The following is a 17,109-nucleotide window of genomic DNA, read 5'->3' as shown; positions in this document are numbered from 1 at the left end:
TTTGTCAAATATACCCAATTAAATATTTTATACGTTGGATTATTTATATAATGAAATAGGGAAATATTAAAATTGGCAACCACATACAGACCTAATTCAATTAATAAGAAATATGGAAACATTTTATAAATATTGAGCTCATTGAGAAGAGTCCTAATCTTGAAATAAATATTGAATTATAAAAATGACTAATGTTTTAAATTATTTCAATAACCCGACCCCGGATGAGCGGCAGAAAATGGCTGGATGGATGGAATAATTTAAATTGCATACATATTCAAATGAACAAATATGTTAAGAAATATTCAAGTGTGAAATAAAAAGGTTTAAATTGATGATAATTTTACATATTAAAATAATTTAATAAATATTGTATTATTACAGAAGCAAGCTTAAATATAAATTGAAATAAATGGAAAAAAAAAGTCGTGTATTTTTAAATGGCCGAATTTAGATATGGGAAGTAATTCTCTTTATGAAACTATGAAGGGACTGGAGCTCACAGAAGTGACCAGTCTTGGTTCTGAAGTTCAGATGTAACCAGATACTGCCCTGAGAGAAAATAGGCCTGAGCGTTGTTTATGGTGGGGGCAATTCTCTCGCCAGGTCAGTGACCTTCCAGGGTATGAGAGTAATTTAAGGTGGTCACGAGTAGACTGGTCGTATCAACGGGGAGACGCATCTGCTCTCCCTCTGGGGGACTTTTGGAGGGAAATCCCAAAGACTAGCGGGATGGGAATGCATATGCAACAAGGGAAAATTAGATATTCATGTCCGATTTGGGCATTCCCGATAAGAAGGGAATGTCTGAGAGGGGGCGTGCACGTTTTTGGGGAGACTTCTTTTGACATCAGCAAGTGATGAGAATAAAATCTTTTTTGAACCAGTTCTTTTCCATCACCAATCCAGCCTTGCTCGGCTGCCTCTCCTGAAGGCAGCAAGGACCCACACTTCAAAGACAAAATATACTACATATTGAAAGAAAAATAATACTCAAATATTGAAATAAGTATAGAATTGAATGAATTAACAACAAAGAAATAAATACCTCCTGGAAAATATAATTATTTTCAACATTTGTCAAAGCACAACATTTCGATCAGATTGAGTTCTTGCTTGCACATTCTTAATCGTAATTCTTTTACTTTTAATTTTTAAGTTACCATATTTTCGCAGTCATAGGACGCGCTGCTTCAAAGGGCGCAACACCTGTTGAAGGTGCTATTTCTGTCTTTGAAACACACACTGGGCGCACCGCCTTACAAGGCGCTAGCTCAGCTGCTTTTAGCATAGCAATAGCTCGCACTGACTCAGCCCATGGCAATTCACCTTGCCTCAATACCATAAGCAATCGCCACATTTCAAAGAGAGTTGCCATGATACCATTGACAATCGCTATCATTAACAATGACTCTAACCAATAGTGATGGGTAGATGAGGCATCCTGTATCGTTTCAACACAGTGACACAATGTATTGACACTGTGTTGACACTGTGTTGCTGAATACTGACACCTGGTGGACTTGTAGGAAACATTTGACAGGGTCATCTGACACTGATCTGTCAAACTAATTTTATCCAATTCCATTGATTAGCGACGTGATCTGTTTTTATATATCCTATTTCGTATTACTTTCCATCACACTAATTATTCTCTCATTTATCTAATTTATATATTTAACTGAATTATTGTTGTATTGCACTGGAGAGAGGAGCTCTCTAATCTCGTTGCACACTTGAGCACAATGACAAAGGGATTTCTGATTCTGATTAGGCATTTTCTTTCACATTATTTTTACATACACGCAATTTCATCAAAAAATCTTTGATATTCGAGACGCAGTTGATAAATTAAGTGAACATCTGTCTGAATGCCCAAGTAAAAGTGTTGTGAATGACAATGTACTCATTGTAATTCAAGATTTTTATTAAAAAAAATAGTTTCTCCAGCGTTTTGTTATTCAGTCTATTTCTTTTTTTGAGGCAATTTCCCCCGCCTTTGAGAAGATCCTCTCACAAGGCACTGAAGAGGCCGGTGTGCACAACGCCTGTGTGGCTCATAGAAATAGGTGAGGGAACGTTGCCTCCATGGACTTCCAGTATAAGAGCGAGTCTTCCGTACGTGCAACGTGTCCTGCTGACATATAGCGCTGCACCTCTGAGTGCGCATCAACAGTGACGTCTTCCATCTTGTGGATATTTAACGCAAAGTAATGCGCCAATAACTCGATGCTTGTTTTGAGCGTCCATCCTGTTGACAGATGCGCGTCCCTATGAACACGGTTTGGCGCGCGACCGGCGTGTCGATACGATTCTGGTAGTGGTCACGTGACTTTCTTAAAGCGGTACGCGCACCGACACGGGGTTTGCCCTGGAAGCTCGGCGCGCGCGTCGACGTCTCAGTGTCGCTGGACCCATCACTACCTGCGTGACTTCTTAAGACAGAAGACGGAACATTACAGTAACCATGAAAAAAACCGAATCGTAAACATACTAAAGCTGTTCCTTCTGGTTATTTACAAAGAATTTTTGTTTAAAATCCCCCTGGCTATTCTTTTTGTCTTTTCTATATTATGTACGTATTAATAACTGTGTTTGGTTTGCTAATATTAATAAAGTTTTTTTTTTACAAAAAACGTATGAGTAAATATTTATCATCTCATCAATATTTGCACAATAGAGTACTGAGTTTCGAGATCCTCACTATAATAGTTCTCAAAATTATATTTCTTATCAATTTAGCTTAGTGAAGGGATATTTTATTGACAATCTAACATCAATATACAAAGACAGAAAAAAATGGTGGTGGGGGGCGCGAATCTTTTTCCTCTTGATAGGGGCGGGCGTGAAATAATTGAGAAGCACTGCGAGTATATGCAGACATTATATTCATACAATCTCGCAGCCCGAGTGAACCACAGCATTGTTGCAAGTTCGGTCGGAGAAACATAAACGTCCCACTGCTGGAGCAGCAGCGGCTTCTCGGGGCAAAGGCGGAAGTGACGTCAGAGCTTACTCGCCAATGTGGCGTTATTTTAGTTATTTTGTAAAAAAAAAATTATCAACCAAATTAAAATGTTATATGAATAATATATGAAAATAGAACAGACATGGGTAAAAACAAACACAGAGGCAAAGAAATATATTTGAAAAATACGTGCTTAAAGCATGACGTCATAAGCAAGCGCGCAGCTTCCGAAGGACCTCGACCACATCCACCGACCCGTCCACACCGAAATAAAAACAACCACCGCTACATTTTTCTGATTTAGTGTAGAACTGACTGTAATTTTTTCACAGGATGTCCAGTGCTACTCTAAAGGACGTCGACATAATTCATTAAGTCTTTGTGTCACGATAATCTCATTTTCGCGCGTTGATGCTTTTCGGCGTAGTTAGCATAACTTGTTAGCTAGCTATCCGCGAACGAAAAGAGGCACATGACTCATCGCCAAGCAGAGATCAAGGGCGGATTTTTTGGAATTATCATTTGAAAATGTGTGAAAGAACGACACCCAAGTACAAAGACGAACTTTGTGGGATAAAAGAAGAGAACGAGCAACATCTTCGACTGCTGGGCGAAGTTAACAAGCAGCCTCCTGTTGTGCTACACGAAGCAGGTTTGTACACGTCTTACTCATTTGCTTTGTCAAGAACGACTTTCTATCGTTAAAAATATGCATCGCAACATTAAGTTGTTTGGGGAAATGCGTTCGAGGTTATTGCCATTTTATTTTTAAATATTGCCTTTTACTTGCCAGTTTGCTGAACATTTGTTTATGCCAAATAAAATCAGTGCAGACAAAGATAAAGATAAAGATGTCCTTTATTAGTCCCACAATGGGGAAATTTGAAGTGTTACAGCAGCAAAGATATAGATCACACAGAGGCGGCGGCGTAATGTAGCCGTTAATGTATAACATTAGCAGCAAACATTCATGAAAACGCATGCAAATATACACAGTATAAACGTATCTAAGTGTAAGGAAACACTCCTAATGCCTGTCCATTATACAGAGGGGGAAACACTGTAATGATAAAAACTACTGAATGATTGAAAATACTGCAATGATAAAGATATTACACTGATAAAAGTACTGTAATGGTGAGAGTACTGAAATGATAAAATATACTGCAATGATAAAAGTACTATAATGGTAGAAGTACTGCAACGATGTAAAAATACTGCAATGATGAAGTATTGTAATAGTAAAAGTACCGCAATGATAGGAAATACCGTAATTATAAAAGTACTGCAATGATAAAAGTACTGTAATAGTGAACATCCTGCAGTGGTAGAAATACTACAGTGATAGAAGTATTGTAATAAGAATACTGTAATGGTAAACAAAATACATCATTGGTCAATATTTAAGTACACCCTTGGCTGAAAGTACAGTAGTAGTTAATATTGCATCCTAGGACTGCACAATTGCACTAATGCCCTCCCGTTTGTAGGCCTGACCCAATGTTCTTGTTAAAAAGTCTGACAGCAGTCGGCAGGAAGGAGCGGCGAAATCTCTCTTTGGTACAGCGAGGGTGTAAAAGTCTGTCACTGAAGGAGCTGTAAAGTGTTCTCAGAGTGTCATTGAATGGGTGGGCTGGTTTGTCCAGCATTGATGACAGTTTTGCCGTCATCCTTCTGCCCCCCACTGAGTCCACAGAGTCCAGGGAGCAGCCCAGGACAGAGCTGGCCCTCCTCACTAGTTTGTCCAGTCTCTTTTTGTCCCGGCCCGAGATGCCTCCTGCCCAGGAGACCACTCCATAGAAGATGACTGAGGAAACCACCGAGTCATAGAAGTTCCTGAGGAGTGTTCCCCGAACGCCAAAGGACCTCAACCTCCTGAGTAGGAAGAGTCTGCTCTGACCCTTCCTCCAGCTTGTCTCCCAATAAGGCGGGCTGTATGGTGTTGAAAGCACTTGAGAAATCAAAGAACATGATCCTCACCGTGCCCCCCGCCTTCTCCAGGTGGGAGAATGAAGTGTGGAGCAGGTAGATGATGGCATCATCCACACTGATGCCAGGCTGGTATGCAAACTGGAGTGGGTCCATTGAGGAGCTGACCAGGGGGCGCAGATGGACGAGGACCAGTCTCTCCAGGGTCTTCATCAGATGAGACGTCAGCGCCACTGGTCTGAAGTTGTTGAGCTCCTTCGGATGGGGTGTCTTTGGAACCGGAACCAGGCAGGATGTTTTCCACAGCTGGGGGACTCTGCCCAGCTTCAAGCTCAGGTTGAACATGTGCTGGACGATTCCACACAGCTGGTCTGCGCAGGATTTGAGGAGCTGGGAGCTGATCCCATCTGGGCCTGCCGCCTTCCTCGCCTTCATCTTCCTCAGCTGGTTCTTCACCTGAGATGTTGTGAGGAACAAGGCTGAGCAGGAGGAAGTGGTGGTTGTCTGATGAGGCTGGGAACTGGAGCCTGTGGAGAGAGAGAGGGGCGAGAGAGGGGGAGAGAGGGTCTTGTTCGCAGTGGCAGGAGGGGTGGGTGGGGGCTGCATCAGGGAAGCCTGAGCGGGGTCAGACATTTGATCAAACCTATTGAAAAATAGGTTCAACTCATTTGCCCACTGAAGCCCCCCCCCCCTTCTGGGTCTTACCTGCTTGTCCGTGGCCTGAGATGGTCTTCAGGCCCCTCCAGACATCCCTGGCATTGTTCCGCTGCAGTTGTTCTTCCATCCGCATCCTGTAGGATTTTTCCCCTCTCAGATCCTCCTTCTCAGCTGACGCTGCACTCTCTTCAGCTCGTCCTTGTCGCCTGAAACAAAAGCCCTCTTTTTCTCCTTCAGGAGAGCTTTCATGTCCGAAAGAAACTCTTGCCACAAACTGAGCAGGAAAAAGGTTTTTCTCCACTGTGTGCTCTTGTGTGTTCTGTTAAACTCTTCTTATGAGAGAAGCATTTTCCACAATCTGAGCACGAAAAGGGTTTTTCACCACTGTGTGTTCTCGTGTGCGGTTTTAACGACAGCTTTGAAGTTAATAAGTCAGTGTGACATGCCCTTTCACCTTTGGCTTGCCCATCATCATCATCATCATCATCATTAGTATCATCATCATCGACATGAGCGTCTGATAATGTGTCCTCATTTTGTGCTTGTGATGGCCCCCAGTGGTCTTCATCACCTTCTGTTGTCACGTGACGACGTGAACTGCTGCTTGTAGGCTCCGCCCCTCTGTTGTCCTCACTCTCATCCTTGTTTTCATCTTCAGTCTCTATAGGGTCAACGTTCACTGGTGACTTGTTGATCTCCTCCTCCTCCTCCTCCTTTTTGATGTGAGTCAAGTCTGGCTCCTCTTTCACAGAACGGAGATCGTATTCACTGACGTCTGCAGGACACAAAAAGACAAACATACAGTTGGTTTGGTCAAGTCAAACCTCATGTGGCAACTTTGTCTGATATTGTTTCTACCGTGCTACCTTGACTTGTGCCTGCCGCATACAGAGCAATGTGTGCGACCCCGATTTGAACCGGACCATGGGGGCATTTCACAAAATTACGTCCTACGACGTAAACCTCCCTTTAGCAGTACAACAACAGTGATAAACGAGCAATTAAAAAGGAAGCACGTTGCGGCTAATGCCGATTACTTTCCTGACATAGTCACAGACGTTTCTGGAAGCGAGCTGAAGTTAGCACACACAGGCTATTGTGTGCGTCTGATGGAACACCTGTTGTGGGACCCTAACTTATTAATGGGGGCCACCGCAACATAATGTAATTGATAGAATAGGAATCCTTCAAGTGAAATATGTTTACAAGTATTTCTTTTTGCATTTAGAGAAAGCTTCATCGTGGGTATTTTTGCTTCCATTATAATCTGGATCCCTAAAAGAATTAAAGGGGCCCTGGAATCAGAGTCGCGATTTATTGCATGATTTACGTTTGTTTTTTTTTACCCAAAATGACATTTATCCTGCTAGTACGTTCCGACATTACCCTTTTTATTTTTATAAAATTTCTGTTTCTAAATAAATGTTAAAACAAAATTACGCTTGAAGAGTAAAAGTTCTTACACATAAGCATTAAGTAACAACACTTTCACTCTGACTTTCGTGTTGACATATTTGAATAATGACTGTATATTTTAAAGTTATCCAATATGTATTCAAATTAGACTAAAATACACCATAATATTATTAGAGTTCACTGAATTATTTTGTACCTGCAATAATGCATAACAGCCATAGGGTGTCAGTAATGAGTAACAAAGTAACACAAGACCTCCCACTGTTCCGTCATCATTGTCATTTGCAAAAATTACCAGGAACTATGAGATGCAAACCACCTGGGCCACAGGAACTTTATTACCAGGAACAAAATGTTCCTGGGCTTGTAGTTAGAAAAGGGGGTTGTGACGTTCTCTCTTTTTAAGCCCATAGTAAGCAAAAGATGCAGATGCATTTCTTGCAGCATGCGCTTGTTCACTGATGAGATCCATGCAACCTTGGATGGATGCATTAAATGTATTTTAAATGTTTGGATGAGGTGGAACTACGCACCTATGCACAAAACAGAGCAGGGCCACCCGAGGTTCATTGACTCTCACCTGACCAAGCCAGTAAAAAGTTCATAAATAAATCAGACCAATACGTATTTGATTTAAAAAAAAAAAACTTAATATTTTGTGTTTTATTCACTAAAATTGATCAACCGCCATTGACGTTTTTGCGGCAGTGTGCACATTTTTAGAGTCAGGCAGAATTCCTTCCGGAAGGACTTGCTTGAACAAGATATAAATACCAGAAAATGTAAAATGTTAAATAATCAGTTCAAATTTTATAAAAAAAAAAAAAAAACATGGAGTTCACCCCCCCCCCCCCCCTTTATTGGTTATTCTTTGGCATTTATTTTCTGCACTGATTTTATTTTGCATAAACAAATGTTCAGCAATCCGTCAAGTAAAAGGCAATATTTAAAAATAAAGCGGAAATAACCTTGGACGCATGTCCCCAAACAACTTAATGTTGTGATGCATATTTTTAACGATAGAAAGTCGTTCTTTACAAAGCAAATGAGTGTTTTGAAACAATTCTGATACTGCTTATGATCAATTACAGCATCAATAAGAGTGACTAGTAGCGAGACTGATACCCAATCGCCAGGCTACAATGGGTTAAGTTGTCTGTTATATCCAATCAGACAAGCGTGAGCCCTTGAGTAGACACTGCTTATAATCAATTACAGTATCAAATAATATAATAGTCACAACTCATGAACAATTGCTATGACTTATTATTAACTTCAGGATCGCGGATTGTCGGCGACTTACATGGACAACAAACACTTCACTGCGTTAAACAAGCGGCACATTTTATTTAACCCACAGTATAAAGTGTACAAGCAAGCAAGCAAGCAACAATTGTATTTCAGCTCATAGATTACATGCAATACATAAATCTCATTACCGTGTGCTGGAAGGACGGAGAGCCCCGGCGTCCTCAGTAATGCGAGCAAAAAATACGATGCTGGGCGTCCGCGCGTAGAACCCTCAGCCGACTCCACTTACGTTTTGCCTCCGTCACATTCTTATAGCCAATATCGCACCCCATCCCCTCCCGTTCGAGTGCGCTTTGATGGTTCGCATGGCCCTTCGCACAACTTTGGCCTTTGCCAATCCTCACTCCCTTTTCGTTATCGGCTGTACCTTTTCACATGAGTCAGACATTCCTGGTGCTTAGGCCCTGTGCGAATTCCCTCCAATTATTCCCATTTCTCATAACACATAGATGCAGCCTGTGCAAATTCTCATAACACATAGACACAGACATCTACTAACGCGTGTATAGAGGTATAAAATGGTTATTATGCAGCATTTATGTGGTAAAACAACATCAATAAACCATATTTCACTTCAGAGAGTTAGACGTGTACACACCTGCTTTGAGTGGCACAACACGAGGCTGGTTGCAAACTTCGTCCAGCAGTTGATGTTGCTCGTTCTCTTCTTTTATTCCCCAAAGTTCCTCTTTGTACTTGGGTGTCGTTCTTTCACACATTTTCAAATGATAATTCCAAAAAATCCACACTTGATCTCTGCTTGGCGATGAGTCATGTGCCTCTTTTCGTTAGCGGCTAGCTAGATAGCAAGCTAAGCTAACTACGCCGAAAAGCATCAACGCGCGAAGATGAGGTTATCGGGACACAAAGACTTAATGAATTATGTCGTAGTCCTTTAGAGTAGCACTGGAAATCCTTTGAGAAAATTACAGTCAGTTCCACAAGAAATCAGAAGAATTTAGCGGTGGGTGTTTTTGTTTCGGTTTGGACGGGTCGGTGGATGTGGTCGAGGTCCTTCGGAAGCTGCGCGCTTGCTAATGACGTCATACTTTAAGCACGTATTTTTCAAATATATTTCTTTGCCTCTGTGTTTGTTTTTACCCCTGGCTGTTCTATTTTAATATATGTTTTATATAATATTTCAATTCGGTTGATAAAAGTTTTTTACAAAATAACTAAATTAACGCCACATTGGCGAGTCATCTCTACGTCACTTCCGCCTTTGCCCCGAGAAGCCTCTGCTGGAACAGCAGTGGGACGTTTACGTTTCTCCGACCGAACTTGCAACAATGCTGTGGTTCACTCGGGCTGCAAGATTGTATGAATATAATGTCTGCATATACTAGCAGTGCTTCTCAATTATTTCACGCCCGCCCCTACCAAGAAGAAAAAGATTCGCGCCCCCCCACCACCAATTTTTTCTGTCTTTGTATATTGATATTAGATTGTCAATAAAATATCCCTTAACTAACGTACATTGATAATAAATATAATTTTGAGAACTATTATAGTGAGGATCTCGAAACTCAGTACTCTGTTGTGCAAATATTGATGAGAGGACAAATATTTGTCACGTCATGTCATTATCCACACCGCTTATCCTGAACAGGGTCGCGGGAGGGTACTGGAGCCGATCCCAGCTGACTACGGGCGAAAGGCGCACTACACCCTGAACTGTTCGCCAGCCAGTCACAGGGCAGACATAGACGTCGTCACTGAGTGGGAACTGAACCCGCGTTGCCTGCACACAACTCAGGCGAGTGTATGTTGAATTATATGCTCTCATGGTATTCTTTAGTATAAGTAATGATATATTTAATTATATGTCATTATGTAAATTTGGGTATGTGTGTATTTTGTTGAATGTCACGTATATTTTCGTTACTGTCGTAAATCTCGCGTGGTTTACGTGATGACGTTTTACGTTTGTTGAAATGCCTTTTATGGATGTTGGCTATGGGAAGACATGTTGTGTCGAGTGACTGAAAAATAAACAGCAAGATGGAAACATCCTAAACTTGTCGTGGTGTTGTGTTGGTGCGGTGAGCCGAAAGGAAATATGGAATACGAAGCTGCAAACGCAACAGGTTATGGGCCCAGGCGCGGCACAGGAGGAGGAAGATGGCAACGGTTAGTTTTCGACGGGAATGAAAACAACTACGAACTTTGGGAGGTAAAGTTCCTCGGCCATTTGAGGATACTCGGATTGAAAGACACTATACTGTCTACCGCCGCACCCGATCCACAAAAGAATGAAGAATGCTACGCGGAGCTAATTCAGTTTCTCGACGACACAAGCCTGTCATTGGTGATGAGAGAAGCGGCAGACGACGGCAAAAAGGCGTTGGAAATACTACGCGGCCATTACGCGAGTCAGGGTAAGCCCAGAATTATTGCCCTGTATACGGAATTAACTTCCTTAAAGAAAGAAACTGAGGAAACTATAACCGACTATGTCATTCGTGCTGAGAAGGCAGTAACCTCCTTGAGAAATGCAAAGGAGATAATAAGTGATGGACTGATAATAGCTATGATTCTGAAGGGCCTCCCAGAAACATACAAGCCTTTCTGCGTCCACACTACACAAAGCAGCGATGACTTAACGTTTGCACAGTTTAAAAGTCGGCTACGAAGCTACGAGGAGACGGAAAAGTTTGACTCTAACACAAAGACAGACAATGTAATGAAAGTAGACATATCATCGGTCGTCTGCTACGGATGTGGAAACCGTGGACATCTTGTGAGAGATTGCCGCCAAAGAGGGGTGACGAAGTGGTGCAACTACCACAGGAGTGCTACACACAGTGATGAGACATGCAGGAGAAAAACCAAGATGAAAGATGAAGCAAAACAAACGGCAGAAAGACAACAGGATCATGAGGAGGAAGAGACATTTGTGTTCAAGGTCAACCACAAATATCTCTCATACAATGCTAAAAGGAATGCCTTAATGGTGGACTGTGGAGCCACATCACATGTTGTAAATGAGGAACACAAATTCACAACGTTTGATGAGACTTTCAACCCAGCAAGACATTATATGGAACTAGCAGACGGAACCAGGAAAAACAATGTTGCATTGAAAAGAGGAGATGCCAAGGTCTTCCTCCAGGACGCGAAAGGAAGATGTGTCGGTGTCACGTTGAAGAAAGCCTTGTATATACCAACGTACCCTCAAAGCATCATGTCAGTGAAAGCAGCTACGTCGGATGGAGCCATAGTAACATTCAAGGAAGGACAAAATGAACTCATAACCAAAGATGGAACAGTTTTCGACGTCGAGGAACATGAAAGACTGTACTTCGTGAGAACGGTAAATCACAACGAACAAAACTATGATGAGTCATTTACTGACATGAAGTCAAAGGACAATGCGAATCTGACTTGTGATGTCAAAACGTGGCATGAAATTTTGGGACACTGTAATATGGAATGTGTTAAAATTGCCAAATGTGGTAAAGGGCATGACAATTACAGCTGACTCTAAAGTAGAATGCAATGTGTGCACAGAGGGAAAATTCATCAATAGTAGAAATAGGACATTGAATGCAAAAGCTAATGCACCTCTTGAGATGGTGCACACTGACTTGGCAGGCCCCATTGAACCAACTAGTCAGGATGGTTACAAGTATGCAGTTTCATTCATAGACGATTTTTCAGGGGCCGTGTCTGTTTATTTTCTCAAAAGCAAAAGTGACACACTATTAGCAACAGAAAAATTCCTTGCTGACAGTGCCCCATACGGCAGTGTCAAATGCATTAGATCGGATAATGGTACAGAATACACCAACAATGCCTTTCAGTCGCTCTTGAGGGATAAAGGCATTAGACATGAAACTTCATCCCCATACTCTCCACACCAAAATGGTACAGCCGAAAGACAATGGAGAACACTCTTTGAAATGGGACGGTGCCTGTTATTAGAAAAGGGGTTACCAAAAGTGCTGTGGCCTTATGCTGTCCAAAATGCTGCTCATATCCGTAACAGATGTTACAATGACAGGGTTAAAAACACTCCATATTTCATGATGACAGGAAGAAAACCAGATCTTTCCAAACTGTGGGTGTTTGGATCAGAATGTTATGTATACAAGCACAATCACAAGAAATTAGATGCAAGAGGTGAAAAGGGGATTTTTGTGGGGTACAGTAAAAACAGCCCTGCATATCTGGTGTATAACCCACAAACTGAAAAAGTATCGAAACACAGACTGGTAAAATTCATCAAAAATAAGTGCATGGAAAGAGAGACACAAACAGATGAATTGGATTCAGAAATCATGGGAAGCAGGAGTACATTTTCTAACACTGAGGGTTTTGAAGATAAACCACACGAAGTTGGCAGTGAAAGTCATGACTTTAATGAGAACGAGGGCATGATAAATACAGATGTGTCACAGTATGATGAGGCGTCAGAAACACGAGGTGACAAAACGAAAAATGCAAGTCCTGATTACGGTATAAACCACCGTTATCCAAAAAGAGAAAAGAATCCTCCAAAATACTTAAATGATTATCTGACAGACCTCAATGACAACGATATTGCTAACACAAATGTTGATCATTGTTACAGAGCCATATGTGACGTTCCACAAACGTATAGTGAAGCCCGGATGTCGGTCGAGGCACCCGGATGGATACAAGCGATGAAGGAAGAAATTCAATCACTCCAAGAAAATGAAACATTTGAACTGGTTTCTCTACCCGAAAGCAGGAACTTAATTGGGGGGAAATGGGTATATGCCTTGAAAGAAAATTCAGAAAGAGGAAAAGTATATAAAGCTAGATACGTTGCTAAGGGCTACAGTCAAACAGAAGGCATTGACTACCATGAGACGTTTGCTCCAACAGCTAACATCACATCTGTACGGGCTTTGATGCAGATAGCAGTCCAAAACAATCTCATCGTCCACCAAATGGATGTAAAAACAGCTTATTTGCATGCGCCGATAGATGAAGAAATCTTCTTAGAGCAGCCTGAGGGTTTTGAAAAGACATCAGAAAAAGGCGAGAAGTTGGTATATAGGCTAAAGAAATCCCTCTATGGCCTTAAACAATCTGGAAGGAACTGGTACAAGCTTCTAAATGATCACCTAGAGCAAGGAAATTTTGTGAGAAATCTATCTGATCACTGCGTATACAGGAAACAGATAGAAAATGAGGTGATCATTATTATCATTTGGGTAGATGATCTAATAGTGGCAGCAAGCAACAGTGATCTACTTAATAAATTCAAAGACACCATGAAATCCAGGTTCAATATGAAAGATTTGGGCAAAATATCGTACTTCTTGGGCATTCAGTTTGAGCAAAAGGGTGAAGAAATCAAAATGAGTCAGAAAAGGTATATCGTCAAAGTGCTTGAAAGATTTGGAATGTCAGACTGTAAACCCAGATACACACCAAGTGAACCAATACTGGGGGTGAATGAAGAAAGTAATAAAAATGAGATGGCCAACCCTAAAGAGTACCGTGAGATTGTAGGTAGCCTGATTTATGCCATGACGTGTACAAGACCAGATATCAGCTGGATAGTGAGCAAATTGTCACAAACACTTGCAAACCCAAAAGCATGCAATTTAGTGACTGCTAAACATGTTTTGAGATATCTAAAAGGTACCATGGATTACGAATTAATATACAAGAAAAATGATGAAGATTTAAACCTGGTGGCGTTCAGTGACTCTGATTGGGCATCATCTGTAGAAGACAGACGTAGCACTACGGGCTACTGCTTCAGCATGACAAAACAAGGCCCTGCAATCTCATGGAAGTCGAAGAAGCAGCCCATAGTGGCTCTTTCAACTTGTGAAGCCGAATACATTGCTTTGGCAACCACTACACAAGAAAGCATGTATTTAATTCAGTTGTTAAATGGTATGGATCATACAACATACAGTTGCACCAGGATTTATGGAGACAATCAAGGGGCCATTGCTTTGACCAAAAACCCAGTGAATAGACAGGGATCAAAACACATTGATGTTAGGTTTCACTTCATCCGTGAAGCACTTCAAAATGGAAAAATAGACATTGCATACTGTCCGTCAGAAAACATGATTGCAGACATATTAACAAAAGCAACATCTAGGATTAGGATTGAAAAATTTAAAACTTGGTTCTTTGGAAATTAAAGGTTATTGTTTTGAGCTGATGAGAGCAAGGGAGGGTGTTGAGTTATATGCTCTCATGGTATTCTTTAATTTAAGTAATGATATATTTAATTAGATGTCATTATGTAAATTTGGGGTATGTGTGTATTTTGTTGGATGTCACATTTATTTTTGTTACTGTCGTAAATCTCGCGTGGTTTACGTGATGACGTTTTACGTTTGTTAAAATGCCTTTTATGGATGTCGGCTGTGGGAAGACATGTTGTGTCGAGTGACTGAAAAATAAACAGCAAGATGGAAACATCCTAAACTTGTCGTGGTGTTGTGTTGGTGCGGTGAGCCGAAAGGAAATATGGAATACGAAGCTGCAAACGCAACACTGTTGATCAATTTTAGTGGATAAAACACAAATTAATAAGTTTTTTTAATCAAGAACGTATTGGTCTTATTTATTTATGAACTTTGTACTGTCTTGGTTGGGTGAGAGTCAATGAACCTCGGGTGGCCCTGCACTGTTTTGTGCACATGTGCGTAGTTTCACCCCATCCAAACATTTAAAATACGTTTAATGCATCCATCCAAGGTTGCACGGATCTCATCAGTGAACAAGCGCATGCTGCAAGGAATGCATCTGCATCTTTGGCTTACTATGGGCTGAAAAAGGGAGAACGTCACAACCCCCTTTTCTACCAACAAGTCCAGGAACATTTAGTTCTATCTCTTAATGCAAAAAGAAATATTTGTAAACATATTTCACTTGAAGGGTTCCTATTTTATCAATGACATTAGGTTGCGATGGCCCCCCATTAATAAGTTCGGGTCCCACAACAGGTATTCCACCAGACGCACACAATAGCCTGTGTGTGCTAACTTCAGCTCGCTTCCAGAAACGTCTGTGACTATGTCAGGAATGAAATCGGGCATCAGCCGCAACGTGCTTCCTTTTTAGATGCTCGTTTATCACTGTTGTGCTGCTAAAGGGAGGTTTACATCGTAGGACGTAATTTTGTGAAATGCCCCCATGGTCCGGTCCAAGTTGGCGTCGCACGCATTGCTCCGTGTGCGGCAGGCACAAGTCAAGGTAGCACTGTTGTAAGATAAATTGAGGATCACATTGACTTAAAGTAACTTTATGTAATCAGTTTTGTGTATTTATGATCATGTTTATATACACTCATTAATATTTGCACACACACATACTGACATTTATGTTATAGCACACACGCACACAGCTGGAACACACATACACACATTGCTTTAACTACACACAGACACAGTATCCTGAAGATGCGTTTAGTTAAAGTAACCTTTACACCGTGAGTTGTCATTTTATGCTTGCTGTCTCCTGATGATTAGTTATTGTTTTCTGTCTTCTGCTGATTAGTTTAGTCTAGGACAGACCACCATTGTTAAGTAATCTCCTGTCTTCTGGTGATTTAGTTTAGGCTAAACAGACCTTCATTGTATTTTAATTTCTTGTGATTCTTGAGTCAAGCTAATAAAAGCAGAGCCGGTGAGAGGAGGGGTGAGAGGAGTTACCTGTGTGAAGTTGGCCCCCCATTTCTTGCAAAAATAGGGGGAAATAGTTTGTTTCGTTTGTGCTGGGGGCCAACTTCACGCAGGTAGAGGAGTTGCATGGAGCGGCTGCGAGCAGGCGAGCTGCTGCTCGCGGCCTCTCTGTCCCACTCTTTTCCCCCGCCGGCGGTGAAAATGAACAACGGTGTCTGTTTCCTCCTGGCCTTTCAGCTAGCGTTTTATTTCGGCCCTTACATTTAGTAAGTTATTTCAGTAAGCTCTCCCAAAAGGCGTCAGGGCCATTTAAACCCGGCATTTATTTGGTGGAGAATGCGGGCAACCGCACTCGGACGGGCGTCGTCTCGGATCCTTGGACGCCATTGAATCTGACGTCAGCGCTTCAACATTGAGAAAGCGAGGCCTCCAAGTTCCTGCGACGGCGCACCGCCCGGATGCCGGTTGCCGATCGGACAAGGCTGATCCAGAGGAAACCAGGTATTGTTTTTCAAATTATTTTGTACCACCATTTTAAAATTTTAAAATGTTAAAACAATTGGAAGGGGAGTGAAAGAGGTGAGAGGGAGACAAGCGCACGCAGAGGCCAGGCCTCGACCGTTTAGTCAGTACGGTAACAAAACTGCATCGTGCTAGTCCAAGGAGTTATATAAAAATAATCGGTAACGAATTAGGCCATAACTCATCGGTAGCGAATTGACCATAACTCGTTGAAACTGAGCTGTGACTCGTTGAAACTGAGCAAATTTTAGAGATACGGATAGCATGGTGAACAAATTGAGTCGTGTTTCCAAGGTGTTGAAGGTGGCGAATTGGGCCATAACTCGGTGAGAAATTGAGCAGATTTTAGAGAAAAGACGACAACCTAGAGAAGGGAAATGAGGTTTCCGCGAAAATTAGAAGGTTCCCTCCGGTGTCGATAAATCGAGAAATGATCGCACTTGGACAAGGTCTTCTCACAATTTCACATTAAAATTTAGGGAATAAGGGCATTATTTTCTGTGGTTTTTATTTGAATTTTTTGGTAAGCAGACTGCTTGTTTGACTGAGACGTGTGTGCGTGAATTGTGGCGCTGCGCAGCTGTGTGTGTGTGAGAACGAAAAGTGTGTGTGTGGGGGGGGGGGTGCGTGTGTGTGTGTGTGTGGGGGGCTGCGTGTGCGGGTGTGTGTGTGTGTGTGTGTGAG

The 17,109-nt window shown here is 41.7% G+C and overlaps 2 protein-coding genes across 2 annotated transcripts in view; both read left to right on the top strand.

Annotated features, from left to right (window-relative positions):
• The window catches only part of LOC148342075 (uncharacterized), a 170,147-nt gene that overhangs the window by 50,837 nt on the left and 102,201 nt on the right, over positions 1-17,109 (top strand). The gene's annotated exons all lie outside the window — the stretch shown is intronic.
• Positions 3,219-14,612, top strand: LOC148342078 (uncharacterized). Its single transcript, XM_088289022.1, has 3 exons — positions 3,219-3,620; positions 9,891-11,594; positions 12,855-14,612. The coding sequence occupies exons 2-3, from the start codon at positions 10,341-10,343 to the stop codon at positions 12,864-12,866; spliced, it is 1,266 nt and encodes a 421-aa protein (XP_088145148.1). The 5' UTR covers positions 3,219-3,620; positions 9,891-10,340; the 3' UTR covers positions 12,867-14,612.

This window comes from Idiotropiscis lumnitzeri, chromosome 2 (genome assembly GCF_059441095.1).
Source record: "Idiotropiscis lumnitzeri isolate Australia: NSW breed Sydney's pygmy pipehorse chromosome 2, RoL_Ilum_1.0, whole genome shotgun sequence".
Taxonomy (NCBI): domain Eukaryota; kingdom Metazoa; phylum Chordata; class Actinopteri; order Syngnathiformes; family Syngnathidae; genus Idiotropiscis; species Idiotropiscis lumnitzeri.
The sequence above is the reverse complement of the archived record's forward strand: the minus strand, read 5'-3'. Positions and strand labels throughout refer to the sequence as shown.

Bases quoted from the DNA above. Each gene is read 5' to 3' on its own strand.
- LOC148342078 (XM_088289022.1), top strand. From the start codon at position 10,341: ATGGAATACGAAGCTGCAAACGCAACAGGTTATGGGCCCAGGCGCGGC.